The following is a 14,017-nucleotide window of genomic DNA, read 5'->3' as shown; positions in this document are numbered from 1 at the left end:
TTCCCTGTGGCCTAAAGGGGCAGGTCCACATGTGACAGTCCCTTTTTGCCACCCCTCAGCCTGCAGCTGGGCTGGCTGCAGCACTTGTGCCCTTCCTCTGGAGTCTGTAGGGAGCTGAGCCCTTGTGTGTGGCCAGCAGAGCAGAGAGGCATCCCAGTGAAGCGCTGGACAATGCACAGCATCCAGCCCTTCAGGGGGGGTTGTCCCGTGGATGCTCTCCCTCAGCCCCATGTGAACCAAAGCTGGGGCTTGTTGCCTTGGGATGTGTGACAGGCGTGTGCTGAAAGATGGTGCTACAGCCTCTTTCTATTGCCAGCATCCTGGTGGTCCCCTCTGTGCTGCTGCCCGCTGGGTTTGGACTCTGGGAGGTGCAGCTGTGGCTGGCGTGGAGAATGGGCCCCTCTGGGAGTATCATGGTTACCTCCACCTAGGATCTTCCCATAGCCTTCCTTCTCTTTTTCACAGTGACATCTCAGTCTGTCCTCAAGCTGTGTCCTTGTTTTTCACATTTTATTAAAGCATCTTTACCATTCTTTAAATAGCTTTGTTCTTGAGGCTGCCATGAAAAACTGGAGCAACCAGAGCTGCTGGAGGTAGTTCTAGGGGTTGAATGTATGATTCTCCACCTTGGGTGTCAGGGATGATGAGCATCTCCTCCTTCAGCAAAGCAAGCCAGGCTGGATTGCAGCTGTGCTTTGGCACCGGGCTGTGTTAACATGGAGCACGTGTTGCTTAGACACATTTCAGAGCTGCTGTCCTGGGGTTGATGGAGAAGGTGACCTGTGGCAGCCCGGCTGTAGAGCAGTGTGTAAGTGCCATGAAGCTGTGTGGTGCCCCACATGGGATCAGGAAGTTCTCCCCTTAAGAAGCAGTGCAGACTTGAGCTGTCCTGTGGCAGCAGGTGGAGAGAAAGGTCCCTCACCCTCCAGTCCTGGCTGCAGTGAGGCCCCGTGGAGCTGGTGACAGCCTGGGAGCAACAGCAAGGGGTCCTGGTCCATCCAGGAGTCCCCTTTGCAGGGAGCATCTTCCTTCCAGCCCTGCCAGTGTGAGAGCAGCCTCAGTGGTGGGGCAGGGAGAGAGCAGGCGGAGAGCAAGTTTGGGTCTCCAGCTGTACCAAGGGGTTTCTGCAGAAGGACTTGCCAGGGGACAGGTGTTTCTGTGTGGGGATGTACCAGCGGGCATGCTGGGTGCTGCTGGGACCCTTCTGGGACTCATCCCCAGAGGGGTGAGTGAGGGAGGGACCTGCTGTCCAGCAGTTCTTGGTCAGATCCAGAGCTGGCTGTGCGCCTTATCCCATCTGCTGTGTAGGGGCAGAGCTGGAGGAAGCGTTGCTGGGGCTGTGTGAGGGGAGCTACAGCAGATTTGGGAGGAAAAGGGAGGAGCTGAGAGACTGGAGACCTCTTCTATAGACAGCACTGGCTGCTCTCCACCATCCTTCCCTGCCACAAGAGGTGGCAGGTGATGGATAGGTGAACCTGGCATGTCTGTCCCTCTCCCCACATCCCAAACCAAAGCTCAGAGCCTGCAGCTTGAGCTGGAGCAGTGCCCAGCAAGCCAGGGCATCATCCAGGCTTGAGGAGCACACACACGTCCTGCCAGCTCCTTTATTTCCAGGAGGGAAGCTTAACTCTCCTGCTCGCAGGAAACTCACAAGTCCTGTGTGGAATTCACACTCACATCACCACAGAAACATTCCTGGAGGCCATGCAAACCTCTGCTCCTTGCTGAAAGTCCCATGGCCAGGCAGACACCTTTTCTCTGGTCACTCCACTTGGGTCCAGGCGTGTGCTTGGACGCTTGTGCTCGGGAGGAGTTCAGCCACATCCTTCCTCCAGAAGGGAGCACAGAGGGATTTTTGTGTGCTGGGCTTCTCACAGGCTTAGACTTGGAGAAAGGAGAAGCAGCAGCAGCAGCTCTGGGGATAATCCAGATTTTAAAGAAAATTTGAAAACCACAAGTATGGTGACTTCCAGACCAAGGACTGCCCCGGCGCTGGATTGGGACCGTGTTCCTTGGTCCCGCCTGTGCAGATGGGGAGGCAGGAGGAGGCTCAGCCCCTGAAGCTCTCCCACACACCAGTGCAAGCCCCAGGACCTACCCAGCACGCAGTGAACTCTCCTCTCCTGCTGGCTGCTCAAAACTCAGGTATGAAATGCTCAGCTGGAGCATGGGGTGCGAGGTCTCTGCAGGTTTCCCGGCAGCCCTGGAGGAGCAGCCACTGCTGGGCACAGCTCCCTGTGCCACTCCAGGCTTCTCCAGGCCTTTGGAAGGGAGTTTCACCTCTCTGGTACAACATTGGCTACGTGGACGTTACACAAACTGTGCACATTGGTTCAGTCTACGCTTAGTATTTGTGAATTAAGTTATCTGATGCTTCGCATGAAAACTTCAAAAAAGGGGCTGGGGGGGGTGGATTTTAACTGAGAAAAAGCCTATGAAAATATACTGGAAATATGGTAAAGAAATCTACATTCTGCTGTATATTGACAGAATTATTTTTATTAAAATACACATCCATGTGCAAGAGCCAGTGTGGGGCCGTGTGCTTTGTCAGTCTGCTCATCAGGGAAGGCTGTCCCCTCTGACGGGCAGGCACAGTCCTCCAGCTGTTTGTCTCCCAGTATCTGATTCTGTTTCAGCTTCCCTTTCCACCGTTGCTTCCTCCCATGTGCTTACAGTTCGTGGGCAAAATTGCCATTAATGGATGTTTTTCCTGTGCCATTCAGGGTCCTGTAAAATACAGCCCTGAAGTGTTTTCTAGCCATGAGCATAAAACACTGATGAAACTTTAGGCTGAGGATCATTTCCCAAATCCTTGCTTTCTTCTTTCTGATGTTTCCCTTGTATGTTTGCAGCTCTCCCATGAGAAGATGGGCCAGCAGCCTGGTTTTAGTATCAGGGATCCCACCCTGCTCCCACCCTTCCCTGGCCCTGCGGAGGGACAGGCAGCCGGGACACCTCTGTCCAGGTGAAAGGGTTGTGTCCTCACCCTCCTGGCACTGTGGACCTTGTTCCCCATCTCCCTCAGACACTTTGCAGTGACCACCAGCACATTTGGAAGCTGGCAAGGTATTAAGGGTTTGGTAGATCAGTATCTTTTCCCAGAGCCATCCCCTTAATTCTGGAGCAGCTGCAAAGCCCATGGGGCTGTGAGCATGCCCTGAGGATGTACAGCTTTGCCTGGGGCTGAGGGTAACCTCACCTAAGGGTCCTGGACCCGTGGGTCAAGGCCTGGCTCCCCGTCACATTCCCAGTGAAGCACACTGTGACCAGGCACAGTTTGCTCCTGGAGGAGCACGAGCTGGTGGCAGAGGCCTTTTTTCTTGCAGCGTGCCCTGGGTTTGTTAGGGTCTGCTGCTTGGTCTGGAGAATCAGGAGAAGTTCAAACAGCAAATTGCGGCAATGAGTCTTTATTATAAATATTGGTTCCACAGGCACATCTCGGCAGGGCAGGGACAGCAGGAGGAGCTCGGGGGCTGCCGGGTCCGTGGCGCTGTGACCCCTGATCCTGCCGGGGCTCAGGAGGGCTCCTCCCGCAGTGACGCTGCCCGCGGCACCCGCTGCAGAAGAGCTGCCAGCACTGCTGGCTCCCTCGAGAGACAGGGAGACTGGACGGGCAAGTCAGATGGTGGATGGATCTAATTTTTTATTTTGAAGCCGTTTGATTATTTTATGCACCCAGTCCTTCTTGGGGTCGGCACAGATCTCATCACCATTGGCAGCCACAATCCTGCAATGAGAAAGTGAGAGGAAAGAGTGAAAACAGGAACCATCCTGTTCCCTTCCTGTGCGCTATTTCTCCCTTCCCTTTTGCAGCCCCATCAAGGCTGAGGTTTGGAGCCATCTCCAGCAGCCTGTGCCCTCCTTGGGCTGCTGGCAAGTGTCTGAGTCTTCCCAGAGCAGTAGCATTAGCAGAAAGAGCTAAAACCCAATTTTTCCCCTCTTTGCCCACCCCCCAGAGCTGCTTTCCTACCACAGCCCCCCCTGGCTGGGACTGAGCTGTCTGTGGGGCAGGATGAGATGGGGGAGGAGAAGATTTGGGATCCCAGATCTGGGATGGGGAGCAAACGCTGGGATACTCACACGACTGCAGGCTTGGGGCAGTCCTTGGATGTCTCGTAGAAGCTTTGAGGGTGTCGGATGCGTTTCTGTGCATACTTAAAGCAGCATTCCACGGGTGCAAAGTGGGCTGTGGAGGGAAGGGGGATGTTGTGAATTGCATCACCAGACAATGGCACCACCAGGTTTGGGACACAGCACAGAGGCTGTGGAGTGTCTCGGCATCTCCCACAGCCTCCCATGGCAGGGGTTTGTCACCCTCCACACAGCAAGCTCAGTACTGGGACATGGACAGAGGTGGGGCAGGGGACAGCCTGGGACCTGGCACCTCACAGCCCAAATTGCTGCAGCCCCCAGGGCACACGGTAAGGCTGGGGTGCTCGGTCTGGGGATGAGGTTTTGGGGTTTTCCGAGGCAGGAGCACAACTTGCAGGGTGTTTTGGAAGGCTCCAAACAGCTGCATGTTCTCCCTCCATCCAACCCCTTGCTCATCCAGCTGAGACCTGCCAGGGGAACAACAGCCAGAGCCCCCTCCAAGCTCCTGCAGCTTCCCCCCAGGCCTGGCCTTGCTGAGATCACCCAGCACCTTCTCCATCCATCGCTGCATCCCAGGATGTGCTGCCCTGCCCAGGGGGTTGCTGCTCCTGTCAGCAGCACCATCCCCACTCCCTGCTGGCGTTTCCTGCCTGGCCTCCCCAATGGGATGTCCCCAGTCCCCAGGGATGTCCCCAGTGGGGGCTCAGAGCCCTCGCCTGCAGCAGCGGCCCCTGAGGTTCCTTACCTGTGGCGTGGTGCAGGGAGAAGGTGAGCAGCAGCGTGAGCAGCAGGACAGTCCTTGCAGGGAGCATGGTGCCTGGCTGGTGGCTCTTCCTCTGTGCCCTGTGCAGCCCTGCCCGGTGGCTGTGGCTGTGGCTCTGTCCTCGCTGTCATTTATCCTCTGCCTGCCGCCCACGCACGCTGCGTTTCCAAAAATTCAGACGTGTACCAAGAAGCCAGGGTCGAGGGGCTTTCTCTCGTTTATTTTTGGGACGCATCCAGAGGTGGGGGAAAAGTTTGAGGAGCAGTTCTGCATTTGATGGAAGAGCCGTGACGTGGCAAGGGAGCTTCTAGGAACTGAAAGCAGATTGAAACCATTTCCCATGCAGGCAGGACACCAAGTCCAGGCTCATGTGTTTGTTTCTAACAGCAGAGACAGCCCACAGTCCCTGAGCAGGGACAGGTCTCAGGGCTTTAACTGGTTTGTCCAGTGTCAAAGGCCGGTGATGGAGCCCCATCCAAACCAACCTCCCCAAAAGCACGATGGGATGGGATGGGATGGGATGGGATGGGATGGGATGTCAGGCAGAGGAAGCCACTGGAGTGATCCAGAAGGGACCTCCGAGCAGGGGGTGTCAGAGGTGCTCTTGGTGGGTTCAGCAGACTTCACAGAAGGGGAAGAATCAGGGCAGGGCCTGTGGGGTGTGTGAGGAGAGTCTGGGTCTGAGCACAAGCCTGAGCCCCTGTGTCGCCTCTGGCTCCCACAGCAGCTCTGGGATTGAAATGAGAGCTGAGGGTGGAGGCTTGTGGCCATCAGTGCACAGAGATCCCTGCAGGGATGGGACAGATCCTAGCACAGCCCCAGGAGAGCCATCCCAGATGCCAGGAAGGAGGGGCAGTGATGCAGATCCCAGTGGCAGCCCCGTGGAGCACTGCTGGACATCAGCCCAGCTTCCATGCAGGGATCTGCTCCCTGGGAAGGCAGATGCAGCCGTGTGTGAAGAGGTGAGGTCCTGGTGGGAGCCAGCATGGGATGATGCTGAGTGGGAGCACAGGAGGGGACCTGGCTGTGGCTTGGGGGATGAGGCAATCAATCCAAGGCGTCTCAGAGGGGAAGAAAGGTGGAAATGGATTTCCTTGAAGATTATCTCATGTCTGCACGATTTCTCTGAAAGGAGAAAGGAGAAGGAAACAGATCTAATGTGCTAAAAATGCTGGTTTACAAGAAATGGTCTGCAGGACACGGGGTCTGCTGGCCTTGCATGGGGCAGGGTGGCCACACAGAGAGCTGGGCACAGCCCCACTGGGTTTTAGTGCCACTGCTCCCAGGCAGGGCTCTGCAGGGAGAAAATGCCTGACACACAGCAGCCAGACTCCTCTTCTGTGGGCTTTGCATCACCCCCAGGTTCTCCTGCCCTCCCTGCCATGTCCCCAGTGCGCAGACCCTTGGGGCCAGCAGCCACCAGGCCCACACCAGCTCCTAGGCACTGGTTAAAAACACATGGCTGTAATTAAGGGAGAACTGAGCTAATGACTTTTTCCAACCAGCATCCCCTGGCACAGAAAACCTTATGTGCCAGCCCTGAGCTCCCTTTCCAGGCTTGTCTGAGGCACACAGCTGCTCTTCCTTTCCCTTAGCCATTTATTCCTCTCTCCAGAACCATTAGTAGATGCCTCCACTGTCTGTTCTTCATGGAGGAAATCAGTGCATGTTGGATGTTTGAAGGCCTGGAAAGGCCCCACAGGGCTCTGGAGGACTGGGCTTCCCTCCCTGCCCCAGCAGTGGACCTTTGGGTGGAGAGAAGAGGGGGTGCAGCCTCTGCAGAGGATTTTATGGGTGTCTAACCTCACTATAATTAATAATTGAATACAAATTTTCTGACTGAGGAAAACCCCTGCTTTAGAAATTGAAAGGCATAGGCATGGACCAAAAAACAAAAAACAAAAAAATGCACCATAGAGGTGGGAAATATTCTCTGAGTCATAAAATGCTTTGGGTTTTGAGTGGATAATCACAAAAGCTACTACTTTAACAGAGAACATGAACTGTTTGCCCATGACAAATTGAGAAATGCCGGTGTCCAGCTGGACCTGCCCAGAGCCCCGAGGTCAGTGCTGCATCCGAGCCACAGCTGTCAGGAGAGGGCACCAAGCCCCAGCAAGCAGTGACTCCATGGCCTGAGGACTCCTGCAGTGGAAAGGCAGCAGTTTGAGAGGCTTCTGCAGGCTGAAGCCTCTCCTGGTGCACCCCGAGTTCTCCACCTCCTTGGCACCTGTGACACCTCAGCTTCCAGACCTGCAGTCATCCCTCAGCTCTGGATGGGTTTTTGCCTCTGGAGCTGCTGCTGCCAAAATCCCCTTCCCCAGGAGCTGTGAGTGCTGGCAGCAAGGGACTGGCTGAGCATCATCTGGGCTGCTGGCAAGTGATGGTTTCTTTACCACTTGGTGGAATATTTTTGGGTAGGTTTCTTTTTTTGGTCAGTTCTCCTTTTTTTCCCTCCTTATTGGACTGTCACAGGGAAAGGAGGAGGAAGCAGGGGGACGTTCAGAGTTGCAGCATTTGTCTTCCCAGGTCACTGTTACGTGTGAGGGGGCCCTGCTCTGCTCCCCACGGCTGGACACCTGCCCACCCAGGGGAAGGAGAGAATTAATCCCTTGTTTTGCTTGGCTTGTGTGCCAGTTGTGCTTTATTTATTTAACTGTCTTTAACTCATGACTTTCCTCACTCCTGCCCTTCCAGTCCTGCTCCCCCTCCCAAAGCCCTGGCAGGGAGCCCTGCTGAGCTTTCCATGGCCCCGGGCAGGGGATATGTGCAGGAATCCCTGGTCTGATTGAGGCTCCCCTGTGTGTCCCTCCTGCCCAGGGAGCTCTGCAGGGACACCCTTCCTGTGCAGCCCAGCAGAGACACCACGGGCCTGGGCACACGTGGCAGGCAGGCTGTGCTGCTCCACAGGACAGCAAATGGGACAGGCTGAAACCCCTAAGCCTGAAACTGATGGCAGTTTTGCACCTAAAAACCCTCAGAGGAGTCTCCAGCCCCCTTTGGGTCCCCTTGAAGTCCCATCCATCCCCTCCCTTCCTGCCCTGAGAGCCAGTGGGAAGAGCCAGCCCCAGCTGCTGGCAGCAGCACAGTTGTGGGGCTGGGAGAAGAAAGGCCACCACTCTCCAATGTCACACGAAGGAAACTTTATTTCGTGACCGTGATCAGCAGGCAGGCACAGGCTGGGCCAGCAGCACTCCAGGAGCTGGTGCCCAGCTGTGGATGCAGCTCAGGGCTCTGGGGACTCGCTGCCCTCTCCCAGGAGCTGAACATCCTTAACCCCTTCTGAGAGGGGATGCAAACCTTCCTTCCCAGCAGGATTGGGTAGCTCAACCAGGGCACCCGCTCTACATCACGGGGCACGAAGTTTTTTCTTTTTTTGAAGCACTTTAACTGCTCTCTTCACCCACTTCTCCTGGGGGTTTGCGCAGACCTTGACTCCTTTCTTGGTCTCAAACCTCGCAGGGTTAAAGGTGAAGCTTTGTGAGGAATGACAGCTGTGATTCCATTTGTGCCCACACCATCCTCCCTCCCCTGCACCCTTTCTCCTTTCCCTTTGTCCCTGTGCTTCCCCTGGGTTCTTGGTGTCCTACAAGCAGCTCATCCTGCAGCCCAGCACCTCTAGAGCCCGTGCAGAGCCTTCAGGAGCTGAATGGCCTTGTAGAAGCACCCAGACAGTCACACCCTCCCCTCTCTGTGGAAGATCACAGAGGTTACACAGACCTGTCCTGTCCTGTCCCCACATGGAACAGATGAGCTGAGCCCGTGGCAGCCCAGGAGACAGCACAGCAGTGGGGAAGTTGCCAGGACTTACACAATTGCTGGGAAATAACATTCCCTGGCAGTTGAGTAGAAATCCACGAGGTTGTCCAGCCGGAGGACGCCCTTTACGTAGTCGAAGCAGCACTCGGCTGGAGTGTAAGGGGCTGCAGAAAACCAAGAGGGAGAGTGAGGCTGGCTCTGGAGGCAGCCTGCCCTCAGGACCTTCTGGAGGCAGCCTGCCCTCAGAGGCAGCCTGCCCTCAGGACCTTCCCCAGGAACACAGCATCCCCCAGGCTCTGCAAATGCTGCCATGAGGAGCCCCAGGTGCTCTCCTCCTTCCCTCCCCGGGCAGAAGGATGCTCCAGGTTATCACCCAGCCCCAGGAGCAGCCTCCCTCCTTCCCTGCACCCCAGGACGTGCTGCTCTGCCCTGCTCAGGGCTATCCTCCCTGAGCACCCCAAGGGGACGGCCCCGAGTCCCAGCCAGCAGCAGTGGCCCACGAGGGGCTTTACCTTCACGGGAGCACGGCAAGAAGGCGAGGAGCCCAGCGAGCAGCAGGGCTGTCCTTGCAGTGAGCATGGTGCCTCTGGCAGGGCTCTCTCTTGCAGGATGCTGCTCTGCCTCTTTGGGAGAGCTCAACTCTGAGCTCAGGCGAGGAGCTGCTGCAATTTATCCTCTCCACTCCTCCCCAGTTTTCCCTTTGCAGAGAACTTGAACCTAATTCGAGGGAAAGCTTCATTGCCCGTGGGGATTTCCATGTCACACGGGGTCACCAGGATTACAGACAGACAATACCTGGAAAGACTAAATGAATTGTGTCAGCTTCTGTGTTCACCCACACAGGGAAAGTCATGAAGGAAGTGAAAGCCTCCTCTCTGCAGACTGAAAGTCAGGAGCTCCTGGGCCTTCAGAGAGGGGATTCATAGCCATAGGAAAGGCAAAGCTCGGTGTTACGGGAAAGGTCACAGCCCAGAGCCAACACAAATGTGCTGGAGATCCCTGGATGGCCTGTGAATCCTGGGAAAACATTAAACAGAAGCACAGTGACTGCTGCTGCCACCAGCCCTCTGTGGCCTGAAAGGGGCAAGTTGGCAAATACTGGCAGAAATTGTATCACATTCCATGTTGGTGCTACGGAGAAGAACCCAAATTTTCCACCAAAAATCCCTGTTTATAACTGGGCAGTGAGGGGGGAAAGAGAAGGGGGTGTGGTTGAGCCTTTCCTTGTGGACAGGGCTGGCTTAGCCCCAGCTTCAGGGCAGGGCAGGAGTCGGCATCAGGCTGAGGGGAATGGATGGAACACCTACTGTTCAAAGGTTTTGGGGCTCTTTCCATCATCTTCCTCCCTCCACAGCCTGGAGGCATCCCAGATCCTGCAGGCACCTGCTGAAGGAGGTCAGCCCCTCTGTGATAACCTGGGGGACAGTTCTCCCCCCTTGTGCTGGGTTTCTCTTTCTTCAGACCTTCTGAAGGTCCAAGGAGCCCCTCTGCAGGTCCTTGCCAGTCATGCTCAGCTTGGACACTTTTTCACCTTTCCCTCTTTTTAACCAGGCTCCAAGTGGATGCATGGAGCAGTGGGGTCCCATGCAGATCCCCTGGCACTGCTGTCCTCCCTCACTCCCTGTGAACCACCCAAGGGGTCACCTCAAGCCCTTCTTCACACTGGCACCCTCCAGCCACTCTCTAGAGCAGGATATTGTGCTGGGACTGTCATCCCTGGATGCCTTTTAAAATATTTGGGAGAAAAACCACCCAATGCTGGAACTGCTCTGGTCATGCTCAGTTCTCCCCAAGCCCAGCTTCATCAGACACATTTCCTGCTGATGGAGGCTCAAGATCCACTGCTCTGGATGGACCTTTATAAGCTGCTGCAGATTTGTGTTTCTTTTTCTGGTTGAAGATCTGGCCTAGGATGCTCTGCTTCCCTTTTCTCAGGATTTGAAGCCATGTCTGGAAGCCAGATGACTCACAGCTCCCTGGAGGACTTTTGATGTTTCTTCTTTTTGGCTTTGGAAAGGGAAAGGCTGGTGTGTAGACATGAAGTGCTGGAAAGCCCCTCTCCCTGCCCAACTTTTTCTTTCACTTGAACAGACTCTGAAGAATGTGCTTGTTTACATAAAAAAGAAACAGAATCTTGTTATTCTGCAGGAGGAGGAAGGGGGCTGTGGGGACACATCAGATGCAGCCTTTGCCAGCAGTGGTGCCATGAGGGGACAGAGGAGTTGGGCAAAACAGCCCCGAGCTGGGTTTGGGTCTCAGCGGGTGACTGAAAACTCCCAGCTGTGCTGGAGAACAACCACAGACATCCTGCACTGGGGAAGGCACTGCAAGAGCAGCTGGGCTGCAAGGCAGGGGCAAGGGGCATCACCCAGTGCCTGAAACCTGTCCCCAGGAAGCGGTGAGAGGGTTCGGAATAAGTTTTCTCTGCTTTTTTCTGTTCTACTCAGTCACTTTGAATCTTTTCCATTTTCAAGATGAGACGTCCTTGTTTGGCTTCTTTACACCCTCTTCACCCTTTCTGCCTGTAAAGATCCTTCACATTTCTTTGGGGTGCTCCCTCCAGGGTCTCCATGGTGAAGCCCTGATTGACTTAGGACACAACCACAAACCAAAGGTGATTCTCCTTCCTTCCCAAAATCCCTGTGATTCCAGGAACAGCCCTGGCAAGTCCTACAGCCTGGAAAGATACTCTAAAATTAGAAAAATAAGAATATCTTCCAAAGTCTGCTTCCTACAGAGGGACACTGGGGAGCACCAGGCGCTGTAAGCTGGTGATCTGAGACGCTTCCTGTGCAGGAAGCTCTGCCCGGAGTCACGAGACACAGAGGCTGCAGGAAGGCTGTGTGCCTTCCAGGAGCCCTTCCCAGGGTTCTGCCTGCACTAACTCACTGGGCAGGCTCCTCCAGGGGAGCAGGGACAGAGGGGAAACTCCCTGTGGGCATGCAGGAACCCCTCAAATACAGCCGAGAAGGGCCACGGGTCAATGCACCTGCACCAGAAACTGGAAGTGGCCTTATCTCACTGAGGAAGATGAAGTAATAGATCTGATGTCAGCTTCCTCAAACACACTAAAAATGAGATATTTTTCCATTTCTATCCAATGAGGTCAATCAACTACCTCAGGGTTAAGTGGAGTATAGACCTGGGGTGTGAGGGAGACTCTGCAGTGGAGAGGCTTCTGTGTGGAGTAGCAATCAGGGAAATGATGCCTAACGAGGACTTCAGGCTCCTTTTTCCAACCTTCAGCCTCTTAGAGCTCCTCGAGTTTAAGCAAGCAGCAGACAGATGCTTCAGCTCAGCTTTTAAAGCAAAGCTGAGATAACAGGAAAAAAAAGGACATGGAAGCAATTCCAGTCTAATTTTAGTGATTTAATTCCGAACAGAGTTAGCCCTGATAATTTCAAGATGGCACTAGGACAAGTTATGAATTTATCTGCTCCTAGTGTTTGATTAGAATAAAACCCCAGCAACCAGAAAAATAAATGCAGTTAATGAATGTGATGAGCAAGACATGATAAGGGACCTAGATGTTGTAATGAAAATGTGTTTATGATGTGTTTACTCTCACTTATATCTATCTTCTTCTTCTTTTTTAAGTTATTTGGTTTGTGACAGAATTCCAGGGTGAATTGTGAAGGCTCAAGAAATGAACCTTCCTCCATCACCTGTGACAGTCACCAAAGAGGCCCCAACAACCTCTGCGTTACCCAGGGGGACTCCAGCAACAAGAGCAGCCCCTGCAGTGACATAACAGGGGCACAATCCTCACAGAAGGGGAGCTCAAGCAAACACACAGCCCGGCAGAACCGCGGCTGCTCACCCTGTTTGTGCTGCCTCTGCTGAGCAGGTGGCCGTGGCCCCAGAGGCTGCCCCAAGCACGAGAGCTCTTGTGCAACATTTCACAGGAAAGCAGCCGTGCTGAGACCTGCCATAATCCCAGCCCAAACCACAGAGGATGGAGGCAGCCCCTTCTCTTCTCCACCTCACGCCACCCTGGGGACAAGTCAGAGCTTGGAGCAGATAATGGCAGAGGTGTCTCCCTGGCAGGTCCAGCCCGCAGGGAGCGGTGGAGGGGACAAGCCAGGAGCCAAGGGTGGCCCCAGCACAGGCAGGGTCCTCACCGGCAAGGTGACAGCCCAAGGTAAGGAACCAAATCCAGAATCTCCATTTGGGAAGGCTGGGAAAATCTTCTCAGCAGTAGCAGGACATGGGGACAGAGACAGAGCTCCACGCAGCCAGGAGACAAGGCACCTCCAGCAGAGACCCCAGGTCTGTCCCGGCGGCTGATCAGAGCCAGGACATCAGAGCAGCGCTCAGAACACAGCAGGGATCAGAGCCTGAGCTTAGATGGGGCTCCTGAGGCTTGGGCAGAGGACTGGGAGGTGTTGTGGGGGCGAGTCCACCCACGGATGAGGCTGCTCAGGATGATTATGGCCAATTAGTGCCCTCAGGGCCTGACCTGTGATGGATCCTGTGGGACACGAAGGCATGGAGGTGAGCCTGTGAGGAGCCCCAGGGCCTTCTCCTTCTCACAAGGTCAATCAAAACAGCTGCTAATGACATGGTGGAGGTGTCGCTGCTAATGACATGGTGGAGGTGTCGTGGACCTGGAAATGAAACGTGTGGGTTAGTAAGGACCGAGAGAGCCCTTCATGACCATGGATATCCCATCTCCTGCGGGCTGTGGGGAAGCATCAAGGCAGGACATGCACCTTTCACACCAGGTGCAGAATGCAACTCTCATCCCCCTGAGCAGAGCAGACGTGGCATTAGTTATCCCCTGGACCAAACTCCCCCCCTGAGGCAGCCCATGGAGCTCCGGGGGAAGGTGTGTGGAGGGACACCCTTGGCACAAGGTCCTTCCCTGCACAGCCAGACACCAACACCAGCAAAGCCAGGGAGCCACCCACAGCCCAGGGGCACCCAAAATCTCCAGAGGAGCAGCGCCAAAGAGCCCTGCTGGGGCCAGCTCTGCCTGGGGGAAATGGTGGGAAATGATTCATCCTGTCAGGCCTGCCTGGTTTGCACCACCCCCTCCTTCCTCGCCTGCCCTCTCCACAGGAGAGAAATGAAATTAAAAAAAACAAAAGTGCTTTCATTTTCTTAGAGTTACGTTATCCCCCAAATGACCTTTCTGGCCTGGTTACTCAGCCGCAGGAAGTTTTCATTGACTTCTGCACCTACCTAGAAGGGCACGGGGCTGAGAGATGGTTGGGACAAGAGCTCCTGAAATGCAGGGAAGATGCTCATCCCTCCTGCTCCTGCCCTGAGAACTGACTCTTTCATTGAGCTGCTCTTCCCAGCTCTCCAGCACACAAGGGCAGCCCAAGCCCTGGCTGGGGTGGGAGAGGTCCTGTCTCAGCCCTTGTCCTCTTGCCTCCTTACAAAACAGACTTGGAG

General features: G+C 55.0%; 2 protein-coding genes across 2 annotated transcripts; both read right to left on the bottom strand.

The window, feature by feature from the left end:
* Nucleotides 1-3,394: 3,394 nt before the first annotated feature.
* On the bottom strand, nt 3,395-5,059 carry LOC119705802 (C-C motif chemokine 3-like). The gene is made up of 3 exons (XM_038148574.1): nt 4,841-5,059; nt 4,084-4,189; nt 3,395-3,730 (listed from the first exon to the last, which is right to left on the bottom strand). The coding sequence occupies exons 1-3, from the start codon at nt 4,905-4,907 to the stop codon at nt 3,622-3,624; spliced, it is 282 nt and encodes a 93-aa protein (XP_038004502.1). The 5' UTR covers nt 4,908-5,059; the 3' UTR covers nt 3,395-3,621.
* Nucleotides 5,060-5,508: 449 nt separating this feature from the next.
* LOC119705803 (C-C motif chemokine 14-like) lies at nt 5,509-13,187 on the bottom strand. Its single transcript, XM_038148576.1, has 3 exons — nt 9,130-13,187; nt 8,670-8,781; nt 5,509-8,313 (listed from the first exon to the last, which is right to left on the bottom strand). Exons 1-3 carry the CDS (start codon nt 9,194-9,196, stop codon nt 8,208-8,210), a joined length of 285 nt encoding a protein of 94 aa, XP_038004504.1. The 5' UTR covers nt 9,197-13,187; the 3' UTR covers nt 5,509-8,207.
* Between the last annotated feature and the right edge of the window lie 830 nt (nt 13,188-14,017).

This window comes from Motacilla alba, chromosome 11, assembly GCF_015832195.1.
Source record: "Motacilla alba alba isolate MOTALB_02 chromosome 11, Motacilla_alba_V1.0_pri, whole genome shotgun sequence".
Classification (NCBI taxonomy): Eukaryota; Metazoa; Chordata; class Aves; order Passeriformes; family Motacillidae; genus Motacilla; species Motacilla alba.
This window is presented reverse-complemented; position numbering and strand designations above follow the sequence as displayed.

Coding starts and splice junctions, on each gene's coding strand:
- LOC119705803 (XM_038148576.1), bottom strand. CDS start 9,196: ATGCTCACTGCAAGGACAGCCCTGCTGCTCGCTGGGCTCCTCGCCTTC. Junction 8,782..9,129: donor CTTGCCGTGCTCCCGTGAAG/GTAAAGCCCCTC, acceptor GGTTTTCTGCAG/CCCCTTACACTCCAGCCGAG. Junction 8,314..8,669: donor TGTTATTTCCCAGCAATTGT/GTAAGTCCTGGC, acceptor TAACCCTGCGAG/GTTTGAGACCAAGAAAGGAG.
- LOC119705802 (XM_038148574.1), bottom strand. CDS start 4,907: ATGCTCCCTGCAAGGACTGTCCTGCTGCTCACGCTGCTGCTCACCTTC. Junction 4,190..4,840: donor CTCCCTGCACCACGCCACAG/GTAAGGAACCTC, acceptor TTCCCTCCACAG/CCCACTTTGCACCCGTGGAA. Junction 3,731..4,083: donor TGCCCCAAGCCTGCAGTCGT/GTGAGTATCCCA, acceptor TTCTCATTGCAG/GATTGTGGCTGCCAATGGTG.